Genomic DNA, 13,913 nt, shown 5'->3' with positions numbered 1-13,913 from the left:
TCAACAGTTAGTAGAACAGACTGCATAATTTTTAAGTCTGAGTTTAACAGAATTACATTAAGAAACTATATAATATTTTACAAACCACAGCCACTAACTTTATTCTTCGGTACTGAAATGGTCTAATACAACTATGCACTGATCACAGTCTGTGCATGGAATATAGGCTTTAAGTAAGATTTCTCAACTTCTTGAATCTAGAGATTGCCAATCTTAATTAATTTCATCTTAAATAAATATTTTGGTTTGTTATATTGGGCTGAGCATTGTTATTAGTGACATTTCCAGAGCCTTGAACCCCAGTCAGGACCAGGGCCCCATTATTCAAGACCCTGCAAACACAGAAGCACTTTGTGTCTATACCCTTGTCAAAATTTCTTTAGCAGTTATGCATATTAAGTACCTCTTTCTGTAGGTTTTTCAAAAAAAGTCAAACAACTTTAAAACAAAAGATCAAAATATATATATACTTACGAGAAAACAGAATTGCATAAGCCACAACATAGGTGATTGGGCATGGGTGATTTATCAGTAAAAATAAAGAAATACGGGAGACTCAGAGAAAATTGTTCATTATGCTGCCTTTCAGAAAAAAAATATCTAGAGAAATTTATTTTCAGAGCAAGATCAACTGAACCAGCAGCATTAACCAACAGCAGAACAAATCAGGCTAGCAACAATTTACAATGTTTAGGGTTTTTTTGATAGATCAGATAATTTCACAAGTCAGCACTGGGTTTTTCATACCTGGCATTTGAATTTTCTGTAGCTAGAGCTGCTAAAATACATCTTGCAAGCCAAATGTAACTCCTAGTCTAGTGACAGGGCTTTTGACAAAAGGACACAGCCAAAACAGATTGCATGTTTCAAAATGAAATACTTCATACTAGGAAGAAGGATTGAGCATTGTGTGACAGAATCTGCAGTGTCTGAGGGATACAGGTGTATTTTAAAGACAAAGTAATAGTTAATCTGTTCCATTTAATGGAAATTAGGTCCTGGATGCTGATTTAAATGGAAGTTGAGGGTGATTGGGCTGGGCATTGTGTGCAGCCCTCAGGCTTCAGTTCCAATAAAAAAGCAATATGGTCCTTTGCCAAAGTTCAGGTAGCTCCAAATACAAACTCATAAAATACTGTTGTTAGCATTTCCACATCAGATAAAACTTATTGATAAAAATATGCACATTTTTAAGGCTGAGTCCACATTCAACAACCTTGATTTTTCAGCAGCAGATCTGTAATACAATCATTACTCATTAGGTCTGGTCAATGCAATGAACAACAATTTATTTTGGTGTAGCATATCTGAACAAACATTTTGCCTGAGCTGTGGTGGGAAAATTTTGCCTTCTAGGGCAGATATTGTGAAACCTCTGTCTTTCCTCTTTCAAAACTTTGTCAATATTGTTCAAATTGAACTTTTCACAGGTTCAGTGGTTGATTGCTCACCTAATCTGGGAAATAATGGGTAGGTGGTTAAAGCCCTGCCTGAACAGTTGGCGGTAAGTGAAGAGTGGGAGAATAAATTCTGCAAAGTAATTTTCAAGGATTCTATGGTGGTGTGAGAAAGAAACTGGTGGTATTTTATGACATATATATAGCAACCTGAAGAGCTTCCTGTGCTAAAGACAAGGTTACACTTTGCTATAATTTTTCTTATTCATCTTTCTAAGTCTAACCGTGATGAGAAACATTTTCATTCACAATGGCATGTATCTATTGATCACTTTCTCCATGAAAATGCAGCCATCTTTTGACTGAAACTGTTTAACAATTCACATTAGCTTAAACAGGAAATAAGGAAGAAAACTGCATTTTTGCACTATACAGTATGTTTCTGCCCCACCCTTTTTTGGGCAAACCTATCTTAACAAACCACTCCAAATATTTTGCTGATCATAATTTTGCTTTATTAAGACAGCATTTCTGTAAAGTGATCAAATTTTGATTTTGACACCTTGGACGGTCATTTAAAGACATGTTTCACTGTGGCTAACATAATTTTGCAAGAGCCTAAGGACCTCTATCTGATCTTACACTGGTGTAAGTTGAAAGTTACTCAACTGAAAGATTCTGCAGTAGTGCTATATTAATAATGTGTTTAGCAGTCGGAGGAGCTGGAACTAACATCCTCTCTGTTCATTAAAAGATACCTGGTAATAAGAAGTTAATTGGTGCAAAGAGATTTCTAAAACTATTTTACAACTATGTACACAGCTAAATATAAAAGTGAGCAAAATCATCTTCCCCACCTCCCCAAAAGAGATAGAACAATAGTTACCATTTTTGTAATACATCTTCTTAGCACTTTACAAACATTAACTTATTAATCTCTACACACACCCCAATCAGGAAGAGTAAATATTTTCATTCCCTTTTTTACACATGAAGAACTAAGTCAGTGACACATCCAAGGACACAGTAGGAGCTAATGTCAGAGGCAGTTAGAATTTAGTATTTCCTGATGCCCATTCATACGTTCAGAGAACTAGTTACTACTTTTGTAGGGACTAGTGAAAAAGTTGAAATGCATCACACAGCAGTTGATACAATAACACTGAAAAGTACAAAAGAAATACTTATACAAAATATTCAATGAATGGAAAAGTTCATCGGAATAAGTCTAATTCTACATTATAGAAAAGTTTTTTTTTAAAAAAAAAAGAATAAACATACACTCAGCAAAAATGTTATCAAATTCACATCTTCAGAACAGTGACTAATAATACAGCTGCAGAACAATGATTAGATTAAAGAACTATTTTAAAAGCTGGCTTCAAAGTAATTGTAAATACTCATTTTGCAAAACAGCACATTTCACTCAGAGGGATATCCCCACGTAAAACCAGACAGCGTGATTGAATTGTCAGCTCCCACACATTCATATATGAAGATTCTCACGGTACCTACTGTTAATATTTCCTAGGACATTATGACTGTGGCAATTCTAAAACCAGCATACTTTAGGTCAAATTCTATGCTCATCTGTACAGACCCACTGACATCAATGAGATAGCACGTGTGTAAAAAAGCGCAGCATCTGGTCCAATAAAATTGGGGCTTAGCTTTCACTCATGGTGTTATAAAGCAGTAATGATATCACTGAAACCAGTTGAGTTACACTGGCATAAAACCAGTGAGAGTGAGATGAGAATAAGAACTTTTACCTTTCTATTCATTACATTTTCTTTATTAGGACATTGTTTTTTAAGTACAAAACTCTTGTAATCTGTTCTGTATGAACCTATTTGTTCCCTGAGGTACAGTAATGTCACACAGCCCAATCCTGCAGTCCTGACATAGGCAAAAAATCTATTTGCATAAATGGGAGTTTGCATGCATATTACTGTTTCAGAGTCAGATTCTACACCAAGTCAAGTCAATGTTAGTTTCACTATTGACTTTCCACAGCAGTGAACAAATGGTCTCACTGAGTATGCCAAAAAAAATACAATAATTAAAAAAAAAAAACCCTAAACCCTAAAATAGCACACACTACTTATTTTAATATTACTGAGTGAGAGGTGAGTGGAAAGACATTTTAAAGAAAGTGATCAGAGTGGGTAAATAAAATGAAAGTGTAGTAGGGCCATACATTTTTTAAGGCTCCGGGGGGAAACATTTAAAAGTGAATATGATACCATCTCCCCAGATATGGGTTTTCTGTGTTTTATTAATTTAGCCACTGAGGAAGACCTTAGGAATTGAAACACCCACAGAAAGTCTCTCTTGTGAATTACTGGTTAGAATATAGCGGTTCTGACAGGCCCAGGAAAAGGGCAGTATGGATTAGCAACCTTTTGTGCTGAGTTTCAACATTTTATAAGTATTAGTTCAGTACTTTACCTGTATTTCATTCATAATACAACAAAATTAACATGTTGCTATTATTGGAAGTAAATGTTCTAACACATACACATATAAAATGTAAAATCTTCTTATGCTGCTATTAGTTTCCACAAAAATAAAGTTAATACAAAATGTATTTCTATCTTTGGTGCTTATACAGTGCCAGTCACCATAGTATCTAGGCACAGATGCTACAGTATACTGTTTGCTAGTAACAATTGAAAAGTCCCATCAGTACTTTGCAACTATGAGGGACACTAACATATTTGGAACTGCCACAAAAATATTTAAGTAACTTTAGACACATTTAAAATCCCAATAAATCTAAAATACCCATGTTCTGGTCTTAGAAAAAATAATCCTTTTACTTCAGTAACACCCTATGCTCTCCTCGTGCTATATGTGAGGAGAACTCATATCTGTCATGGCTTCTGTAGCCACACATGTTGCACTCAAAAGGATCACGGAATCCATGGCATCCCATATGAATGGTAAACATCACATAATCCAAAAAGAGGACACGGCAGTGGTCACATCTGTAGACCCCAATGGCTTCACCTTCCTTATTGATAACCTTAAAGGCATCACGTGGGCATATAGTTGGTGGCTTGATGATGTCATATGACCTTGGGAGCTCCTTCAAGGACTGGAGGCCATTGCGGACCTGGGGAGGTATCATTTGGTTTTGGTGGTAGGTATGATTCTGGCGCTCCTCATGGTTGCTGTCAGTGTCTGTGGAGTCTTGACCACTGTTGTTTGGGGAAAGACCTCTGTCAGAAGACAGACTTTTGTCTCTCAGGTGGGCATGACTCTTTTCTGTATCTTGTGAGTTGCCATTTGACATTTCAGAGCGGGTGAGTGGTATTGGATACAAGCTGTTGATGACAGGGACCATTTCAGAAGTGGGAGCGGGTGGGGTTTGCACAAGAGGACGCAGTGCTTCTGCCCCAAGGTAGGTGATGGCATTATTTATGGCTTGGTCCATCATACGTCCCTGCATCATCTCAGTTTCCTTTTCATACATGTAACTTGAACTATAATTAATATCAAAGCTATGTCGCTTTTCACCTGCAAGAGAAAAAAGAAATTAAATTTACTGAGTGAATTCTGTCTTCACATTTTAGGATACTTTTCTATATAACAATAGTCCCTGGACAAGAAAGAGTTGAATTTAGCTGTCTGCTCCTTGGATCAAGGATGGTGTTTGTGTAAGTGAAGTGGTTTTCCAAATCAGAAGTTTCTGGTAATAGAGATGTTAATTTAACAACCTGGTGTTCCTGGCCAATCCATCACTGAATTTTGATTGGTCCAGGATTCAGAGAAAAAAAAACTATTTCAGCAAAAGTTTTCAAAGATTCAAAAGATTTCAAAATTGCTACTTGTTTTTAAATATAAAACGTGAGCATCAATATGTGAAAAAGCTGTTAAAAGTGTCAATCATAGAACATTTTGTTTATTAGGATCCTTGAATATTCCATCTAGGTTTTACATCATCTCCTCAGAAACCATACCCTCCTATAACAGGGAGAGCAAACAGGAGTGTCTAACTGGATTTTCTTTATATTGTTTATTGATTTTTACACACTTGATATATTTTATTTTTATTTGTCTCCTTATAAACATAGTAGTTGGAGTACCCCAGCGACAAGATTATGTAGGGGTAATGGAAAGATTTTGCCCCCCCATTTTTTTTTGCACAGAAATCCTTAACCAAACTTTTCACTTGCAATTTTTTAAATTCAATTTGGACCCGATTCTTCAGTTCAGTGTTATGCCACGGCAACTACCAATCGTGCAGTTATGATAGCGTGAAAAGGGAGTAACACAGTGAATTATTGGTGTGTTCACTATATTTTAATAACTTTAAGTTAACAAGTATTTATGCATATTCCCAACCTAGATGCACAGCACTGCATAGATTCTCTAGGAGTGAAGCTTCTTAATTTTAATTCTGAGAAAGCTGTTATATACCGTAGATATGATAATCATGTATGAAGGTACGTATGTAGAGAAAATACCTGATATATTTTTAGTCACCTAATATAGGACTTTATTTTATAATAGTCACACAGGAGAGCAAAAACTGTCCCTGCTCTGGTTATGTTAAGGATGTGTGCACTGAGGATGTGTGCACGGTGGGAATAACAGTAGGGTAAAAGGATTACACACCTGTTTCCTTGCAGACCTGATAGCCAGGGATGGGACAAGGAAAGATAGCACTGCCCCAGACAGGTACTGCCCCTATATGCCAGGTGCAAAGAGAGAAAAAAGTTGCATCCCAAAGGAGGCAGAAATAGCTTCTTTTTTTTTTTTGGATGTCTAGTAATACATAACTGAATTCTGTGGTTAAATGAAGCTTATGATTGTTCATAGTTAACAAAAGGGACAAGCCTGAAGGTTCACGTGCAAGTGACTTGCAAACATCAGATCCACTAAACTTTGAGTTACGGTAACTTGAATAGGACAGATGTTTATCAGTCACCTGTCAACATTATGACTCAATGTATATGAAACTCATCAGGTTTCACTGCAAAGATAGCAAAACCAGGAGCTCACGTTTCTTTTATACAACACTTAGAAAAAAGGTTAGTGAACCACAAGAATGTAACTGCTTCCAACCCTCAACAAAACTTATGATCCAGCTTCTACTCAAAAGGAACCAAAATGGTATAACACATTTGGATGACTCATAACACCAGTGCTAGACGAACAGAATATTTAATTAAAAATTAAATTAAAAAAGTAACACAATCAAAAATATACAGAACCTTACTGTAAAACTCACAATTAAAACTCAGTGGTCATGTAAGACATGAAACAAAAGCTTTGACCCCTTATGGTTCCTGAAAAAAAAAATCTCACAGTATTTTTTCCACGGGGAATGTGAGCCCTGATGTCTTTCTCAAATTCCCACTGCAGTTATTTTCATTCTGCTTCCCTAAAATCCACAATGACATATTGATTAGACAGAATATCCTTCTTCATTCTTTGGACTTAAATGGCTGTTCAGTGTTCCTCTGTACCTTTGAAAAGCTACTATGTTTTATACTAGAAGCAGCTCCATCTCAGCAGGGGTCAAAGAATCCCTATAGACAGTAGTGTATCAAGTTGTTTAATTTGTAAAGCACAGGGGGACAAAAGGTATTACATATTTTATAATCTACTATTAAGTAGGATTACGATCAGATTTTACAGTCATAGGAAATAAATGTCCCCAAAATTAGTATGTTCATTTATAGCAAATTAAAATATGACAATGTAACATTATAGAAACAATGGGCCAGAAGGGGCCTGGAAGATCATCAAATTATAGGCAAATGGACTAAGTTTCTCTGTTGTGGCTTTGGTTTATGTCAACGTCAACTCGTTGCTAAAATCTGACAAAAGATGGAACAAAACCCAATTCAATAAAGACAGCAACCAGAGGGAAAAGAACAGCAGGTTGGGAACAAGGATTACGTAAATTAACAATGGCATGGATTTACGAAGTAGCAATACACTTTTTTACAACCTTGTGGAACAATGCTAGTGATACCTGTGGATTAAATGAGTATATTGCTCTCACAGGAAGACGAAGATTTAATGAAATACTAAAATTGTAACCAAATTTAAGAACTAAATTCAGTGTCTCATACTCTTCAATTACTACGTAATGCACTACCCACTTTAAGAAAAATCTTTGCTCATTTTATCTTTTTACCTCAGCACAGTGCAAAACTTTCCCCTTCAGAATTCACATATGATCGTACAGTATATGACACATACCCATGTGTTGGCTCAGTGATGCTGGCTTACTCTACAGTGGTATGAAGATTTTTGCAACTTGATGAGGTGCAGACCCTGAAAACAGGGAGTTAACCTGCATCCTGTTGCTCTGTTAACCAAGGCAGGCCATTTCTCATTAGTTACCTGACACAAAGAGTTGGTGGTAACTGCTGAAGTGCCAAAACTACAATAGCACTTTTACCACTTGTAACAAATATATTTTTAATAATGCACTCAAAATGGAAAGGACCTCATATAAGGAAGGAACAAGTAGTACGCTATAGGTTAGATGCTCAGTTTAACTGGCACAATGTCACTGACTTCCACAGAGTTAGTCTGATTTATACCAGCTGAGAATCTCGACCACTGTCAGTTCTATTTAGGAGTGAGATGTCACCAGGACAGTCACTTGGGAGAGCTAGTTTATACAAGAGGGATCCCACTCTGCATTAATTTTACAGGGCATCAGTTCTGCTCAGCCATTTTTTTTCCTGGAACATTAAATTAATTAGGAATTATGAAGGGACAGAGTTTGCAAGTTTGGTAGAAAGGCATACACAATAGAAACCTGGTAGGAAAATGGGAAGGGCAAGATGGAAAAATTCCACCCAAATATTTGTTCTCTCAAAACTCAGGTGAAAGCCAAAGGCAGATAATAAGACACAAAGTAATGGTATCAAGCAGGTAGAGCTGTCAGGGATATGGTTTCCCTGTTTGCATATTTACTAGTAATTGTAGCTGTACACACCCACAAAAATTATTTATGCAGTGTGGCTACTACTGGGCAGAATGAGAGAAGCTGTATTTTAGAACCATTTACATGACAGGTTGGAATTTGTCCTAAAATAATGATTGTGTAAGTCTCCAGAGCATCATCTACTTAAGGAAGTGCCAATGTACGCTTTTTGGTCAGCAGGCTTTTCTCATAGAAATGAGATTTGGCAAGCTGTTTCAGGAATCAATGTCTTTGTGTCATGATGAGAACCACCACTGTCCCTCTAACCTGTCCACAAAGTCTCTTCTTCATACCACAGCCTCAACATGTGCTATCAACAGACTCCATTATTGGAGCTCTACAAAGAATCTTTAAAGGCTTCCATCCTGCAAGGTGATGAACACATGGACCCCATCCAGCACAACTCTTTAGCATATGCTTACATTTATGCATATGTTTTAGTGCTACTGAAGTCAAAGTTTAGAACATGGCTATGTGTTTGTTTGCCCCAAACGTAAAAGGGTGTTCAGCACCTCACAGGAATCACCCCCTGTCAATAGCAAAAAGAAAAATCTAAAACTGCTCCTAATGCTAAGAAAAGTGCTGATGAACATGAAAAGCACTGTTTTCATGCTTTTTTTGTATCACAATGTAGCCTGCAAAACCTAAAACCCAGTCAACATTTTCAAATCTAGATACCTAAAGGTAGGCTCTTCTAAATCTTTACTGCAGTAGCCAAATATTGTACAATGCTTTCATTTTCAGATGTGCTAGATCACGGAAGCCAGTGTGAGCTTAATATGCTCAGTGCCTTTGATAGACAAGTCACTTTTATTTCAGCATCTACATGTGGATTTAGAAGCCTACCTTTAACTTCCTAAGATTTGGAAAATTTGGGTCCACAAGTTCAAGAGGGATCCTTGGTACCTAAGCAGTTGTGGACCAGTCTAAAAGAAGCTGCTCAAGTTCTCTAACAGTTGATTACTACCACTAGTTTCTCCCTGTTCCCCCCTCCACTCCTGCAACACATGCATGAACCAAAATTACCAGGGGCAATATTTGCAACAGAAAATGTACATGAAGAAAAATAGTCATCCTATTCCATATACATGCCCTGAAAAAAATAATGTCTAGGACAATATTAACACTACTTGCATAACTGCTGGCTAAGTAAATTTGTAATGTAGAACATGGCTTCATATAGTCCAAAAATAAGGTTCAATATTATTTTTGCTAAAGGCAAATAAAAGAAATATGATCAGCAGAAAGAAATAACAGCATCTGTCATAGATGGAGATAGAAAAATTGCCATCAAATTTAGGATTATTTAAAAATGTATTCTAGGATTGGTTATCTACTTCAATTTAAATGCCATGGTATTTAGCTTTCTGTATAAACTCACAAGAACTCTAGCTACACAAGAACAAAGTAGTACCATTATTTCAAAAGTAAATGTGTTTTAAAATTATATTAATTTCTGCAGAAACATCATAGCTAGTTTAGCAAACAAATATTATAAACTATAGTCAGATATGTTTCTCTGATCATTTGTTAAAAATGATTGCTGACTGCTCAAGTTTCAATATAGCTGAAATGATATGAAAGCATCTATAAAGTTTAATAACAGAGAGCAACAAGTTATGTCTAACCTTGCTGTTTAAGATTTCCAATTTGCAGAACACTGAATAAAACTCAGCCCCAAATAAAGTCTATGAAAGTGTTCTGTAGAAATATTTGTTTAATTAGGGCAAGAAAGAGTTTGACACTATCAGGGTCATATTTTTTAAAATGACTTGCAAAAATTAAATAATCTCCTGTCTTTGGGCATAATTCTGAATAGTGCTGGTTGCCCCCTGCAAGAAGGTACTGAGTACATTCTCCATTGCCTACAAAAAGGCTGGAGGGCACTCAGCACCTATCAGGATCAAGCCATTAAGTTCTTTTCCAGCAAAAGCCTGAGTTTCAAACATATTCAATTTGAAAAATGCACTAGAAAAATGTGTATTTATAAATAATATTAATGTATACAAAATACAGTATTAATTTATCTCTATTTCTTATTTAATTAATTGAAAATTTTCTGAGGTCTATCAAATACCTATAGGCAGTAAGTATAAACATAATGGAAAACAGAAGTTACCCTATTTAAATAAAGTATGAACTAGCAAAAGTCCTTCAAGACTGCTATTGTTCTGCTGATTAACAACCCTCACATATTTAACTGCAGCATGTGAAAATACTTTTATTCTTACCAATAAATTTCTGAGGCATTGAACTTTTTCGCTTTGCCACGTTGCTCGCTAACCTGTCCAACACGAGTGCTCTTTCACTCCCCATCTCTGCTTTGATGTGCCTTGCCTCCACGCTTGCTAGTTTGGAAAATGTGAAAAGAAAAAAGACGTAGGTCAAAAGGAAAAAAAAGGAAGAGATGAATGATTTTAACTCCAGAGTTTGCCACACTAACTGGAAGGAAACAGTTTGGAGATATGATGTAACTTGTTTTGTTGTTTTTCTGTTGTTCTTGTTCCTTGTGTCTTGGGCACCAGTTGCGGTGAGTGGAACCAAGCACAGAAACACATACAAATCTTGCAGTCTAAAGCTCATGCAGGAGAGCATAGCCCATACAAAACCAATATCTTCATTAGCAAGAGGAAGTGTAAAATAAACAGGCTGGACGTGGTTGGTTACAAAATATAGATGGGGATATAACCTCTGTTCATCTTTCTTTTGGTTCTAAGTAACACTCTGTGGCACCTGCAGACCAATAAAGTTCTTCAAGACAAGTTAAAAAAGAAATACTCAATTTCTTTGTCATATACCAAAAATACATTTCCTTTAATACTATTCATGAACAGGGCTCCTTACTAAGCTAGCCACAAAGAAACGAGTAAAGGATCTCTTTACATATAAGTTATATTTCTCTTCTTTTTATAAAAATTAACCCTCCAATAATAACTTACTTTCCTCCTCACTTTTTTCCAGGTTCTAAAAAAAAACCCATCTAAATGATAACAGCAGAGAATACACTATCTTTTTAAAAAATCTTTTTGTTACAGCTGAAATTAACTGGCCATATTTTACCTTTGCAAAATATTTTTATCAGTTTTTCAGAGCTATTTAAAAATTATTAAATTGCCCAAAACCTATAAACATAGGAACACCACGCAGGTATCTTGTCTATGTAATGTTCACTTAATCTAGTGGCTTCTGATGATTTTAAGTAACTTACCATTTTCTAAAGTAAGACTCTAGGTGTACTAGCCAGTGCTCATCATCTCACACCATGCATGCTGTCAACCTCACAGAGACTGTGCAGACGTTTAGATTGGACAAGCTAAACCTATTATGTTTGCCACCTCATCCCAGTACTGCTAGACTCATTTTGAATTTAACTGCTGCAACTCCCCCTAAAATTTAGTTTTCTCCACAGGGACAGATTGTTTATTATTGTTGTTGTTGTACCATAACTGCTCAAAAAAATATATGCTATATGACCTGATAAACATGTTTTAACAGGGGTTGTCAACTGGGGGTACGCATACACCTAGGAGTACTTGAAAAGGCCCTGGGAGTATGCACGGGTGGGCAAGGACAAAGCGCCACCATGTACCACCCTGCGCTGCTGTGCAGGCACCACCCACCCAGCTGGAATTGCGGAGGGCAGGGGATGCTTGCACGCGATGGTTGCTGCCACTCTGTGTTTGGCCACATGCCACCCCCCCACTCTGTGTCTGGCTTGCTGGGGGTACACTGATCCAAAAAGACTGAAAACCCCTGTGTTAAAAAAATGGGGATTTAAAAAAAAAGTACTTGGTTTAGTACTTTAGCAAGTACTAAATGACTGTGCACTAACCACCATTAGTAGATTGACAAAAGTAATTAGTTACTGCAGGAATTGAAGAAAATTTAGGGCATAAAAATATAAGCATAATATCATTTTTATAATTAATATGGAAAGTAACAAAATATTTTCAATATCAATAATTTGAGATGTGTTGGGATTTCACAACAGTTATCAGAACAGCAGTACATGAATTGTACATTGACTCTATTATAAGACTAGGGACCCTTCAGAAATCAACACTGATGTGCCCCTTAAAATACTGCGGAAGATGATATCTTAAACTCATAGACACCTTGTTCTTAGTTATACCCACGGTAGTGAATATACCCCAGCTTCCCAGGTACTGGAGTTAAAAAAAAAGAAGAAAGATCAAACATTTGGTAAATACCAGCCAACAGAAACTGAATGAGTGGTATGGTTTTATTTAGCCCTGTCATTTTTTGCTGAGGTCACAGATGGAAATCAAAAGAAGGCAATGCAGTAACATTAAAGGCATGGACACATGAGCAAGTTGCCACAAAAAGTAAATAGGGTCAGGCCTTACAGCTACGCTTCTGTACCTGCCTGTGTGCATGCTCTTACCTCATGATTAATGAAGGGTAATCCACAGCAGCTCACCTGTCTTTCCTTGAGGGATAAGATATTGTGGGCTAGTTATCATTTACCTTAGGATAAAAGCATGCACATAGAATTATACAAATAATGTAATAAGAGACATATGTTGACACAAAGAGCTTACAGTCTAAAAGGGAAAGCAGAGAAGAGTGGGAGTGGTAAAAGAGGATCGGAGAGGGGAAGTTACTTTCACAAGATCACACAGCAGGTTGGACTATGGTAACCTCACTATAATGGAATAACTTAATTTTACAGTATCATACCTGGATACTGCAAGTATTTGGTGCATGGTTTAGACAGAAAAGAAATCTATCATGAAAGAAGAACACAGATACTTTTAAAGCAATGCAGACTTGACAAGTGGCAAGAATTCTTGTGAGTGATATTTTTTTTTTATCACTCACAGGTCTCTTGAGACCCGAGGGAGGGTACTTGGTACCTAAAGTCTTGTCCATACCCTCCCAGCTCTATAGTTGATTCATTTTTCCAGGATCATCATAGCTACAATAGCACCCCAGCTCTACCATGACTTAAACACACTTTGAGTGCATCTACACTTTAATAAGCATTAGTCTATTTTAATATGCATTAAAGCATCATTAAAAATGTGCAATTTAGTTAATGCACATTAAAATAGGCTAATGTAAATTAAGGGCATCTGAAAGCCGCTCTAATTAAAGTGCCCACAGCATCACATGTATTCAGTGTCCCATGCTTCAAAATGGTGGTGGGGGTGCTTTAACTAAAGTGCATTGAGTAAGCTTTATTTAAAGAGCCCCCACCGCCATTTTGAACAATGGGGACACTGAATACATGAGACACTGAGGCTGCTGGGGCGGCTAATTAGCACACTCCATTAGACTCCATTAATCAAGTAATTATAGCGTCTTGGAGCAGATGGGCATGTTGACAGGCACCCTTTGGTACTGCAATCTAGATGTCATTTGCCTCCTGCAACTGCATCCCTTTGTTGACTTATTTGCTTTGTGATCCACTACAACCCTTACATCCTTTCCTGCCATAGTGCTGCTTAGGCAGTTATGAACCATGTTGCAGGGCACTAGGGTGTCCTGCTCCTTTTAAGAGCTGGAACTGCTAGGGAGAGAGCCCTAGCAGTCAGTTG

At 36.8% G+C, this 13,913-nt stretch overlaps 1 protein-coding gene across 1 annotated transcript in view; it reads right to left on the bottom strand.

The window, feature by feature from the left end:
• Positions 1-2,659: 2,659 nt before the first annotated feature.
• The window catches only part of IKZF3 (IKAROS family zinc finger 3), a 90,051-nt gene continuing 78,797 nt past the window's right edge, over positions 2,660-13,913 (bottom strand). The window contains exons 8-9 of the mRNA XM_019507143.1: positions 10,584-10,700; positions 2,660-4,919 (exon numbers count right to left, since the gene is read on the bottom strand). Of these exons, the coding sequence (XP_019362688.1) occupies positions 4,216-4,919; positions 10,584-10,700 (821 nt within the window). The 3' untranslated portion in view covers positions 2,660-4,215. The remainder of the gene's footprint in view (positions 4,920-10,583; positions 10,701-13,913) is intronic.

The sequence above is a fragment of the Gavialis gangeticus genome, unplaced genomic scaffold (genome assembly GCF_001723915.1).
Source record: "Gavialis gangeticus isolate Ggan-Ray unplaced genomic scaffold, GavGan_comp1, whole genome shotgun sequence".
NCBI classification, from domain to species: domain Eukaryota; kingdom Metazoa; phylum Chordata; order Crocodylia; family Gavialidae; genus Gavialis; species Gavialis gangeticus.
Note: the sequence above shows the minus strand (reverse complement) of the source record. Positions and strands in the feature narration are given on the sequence as shown.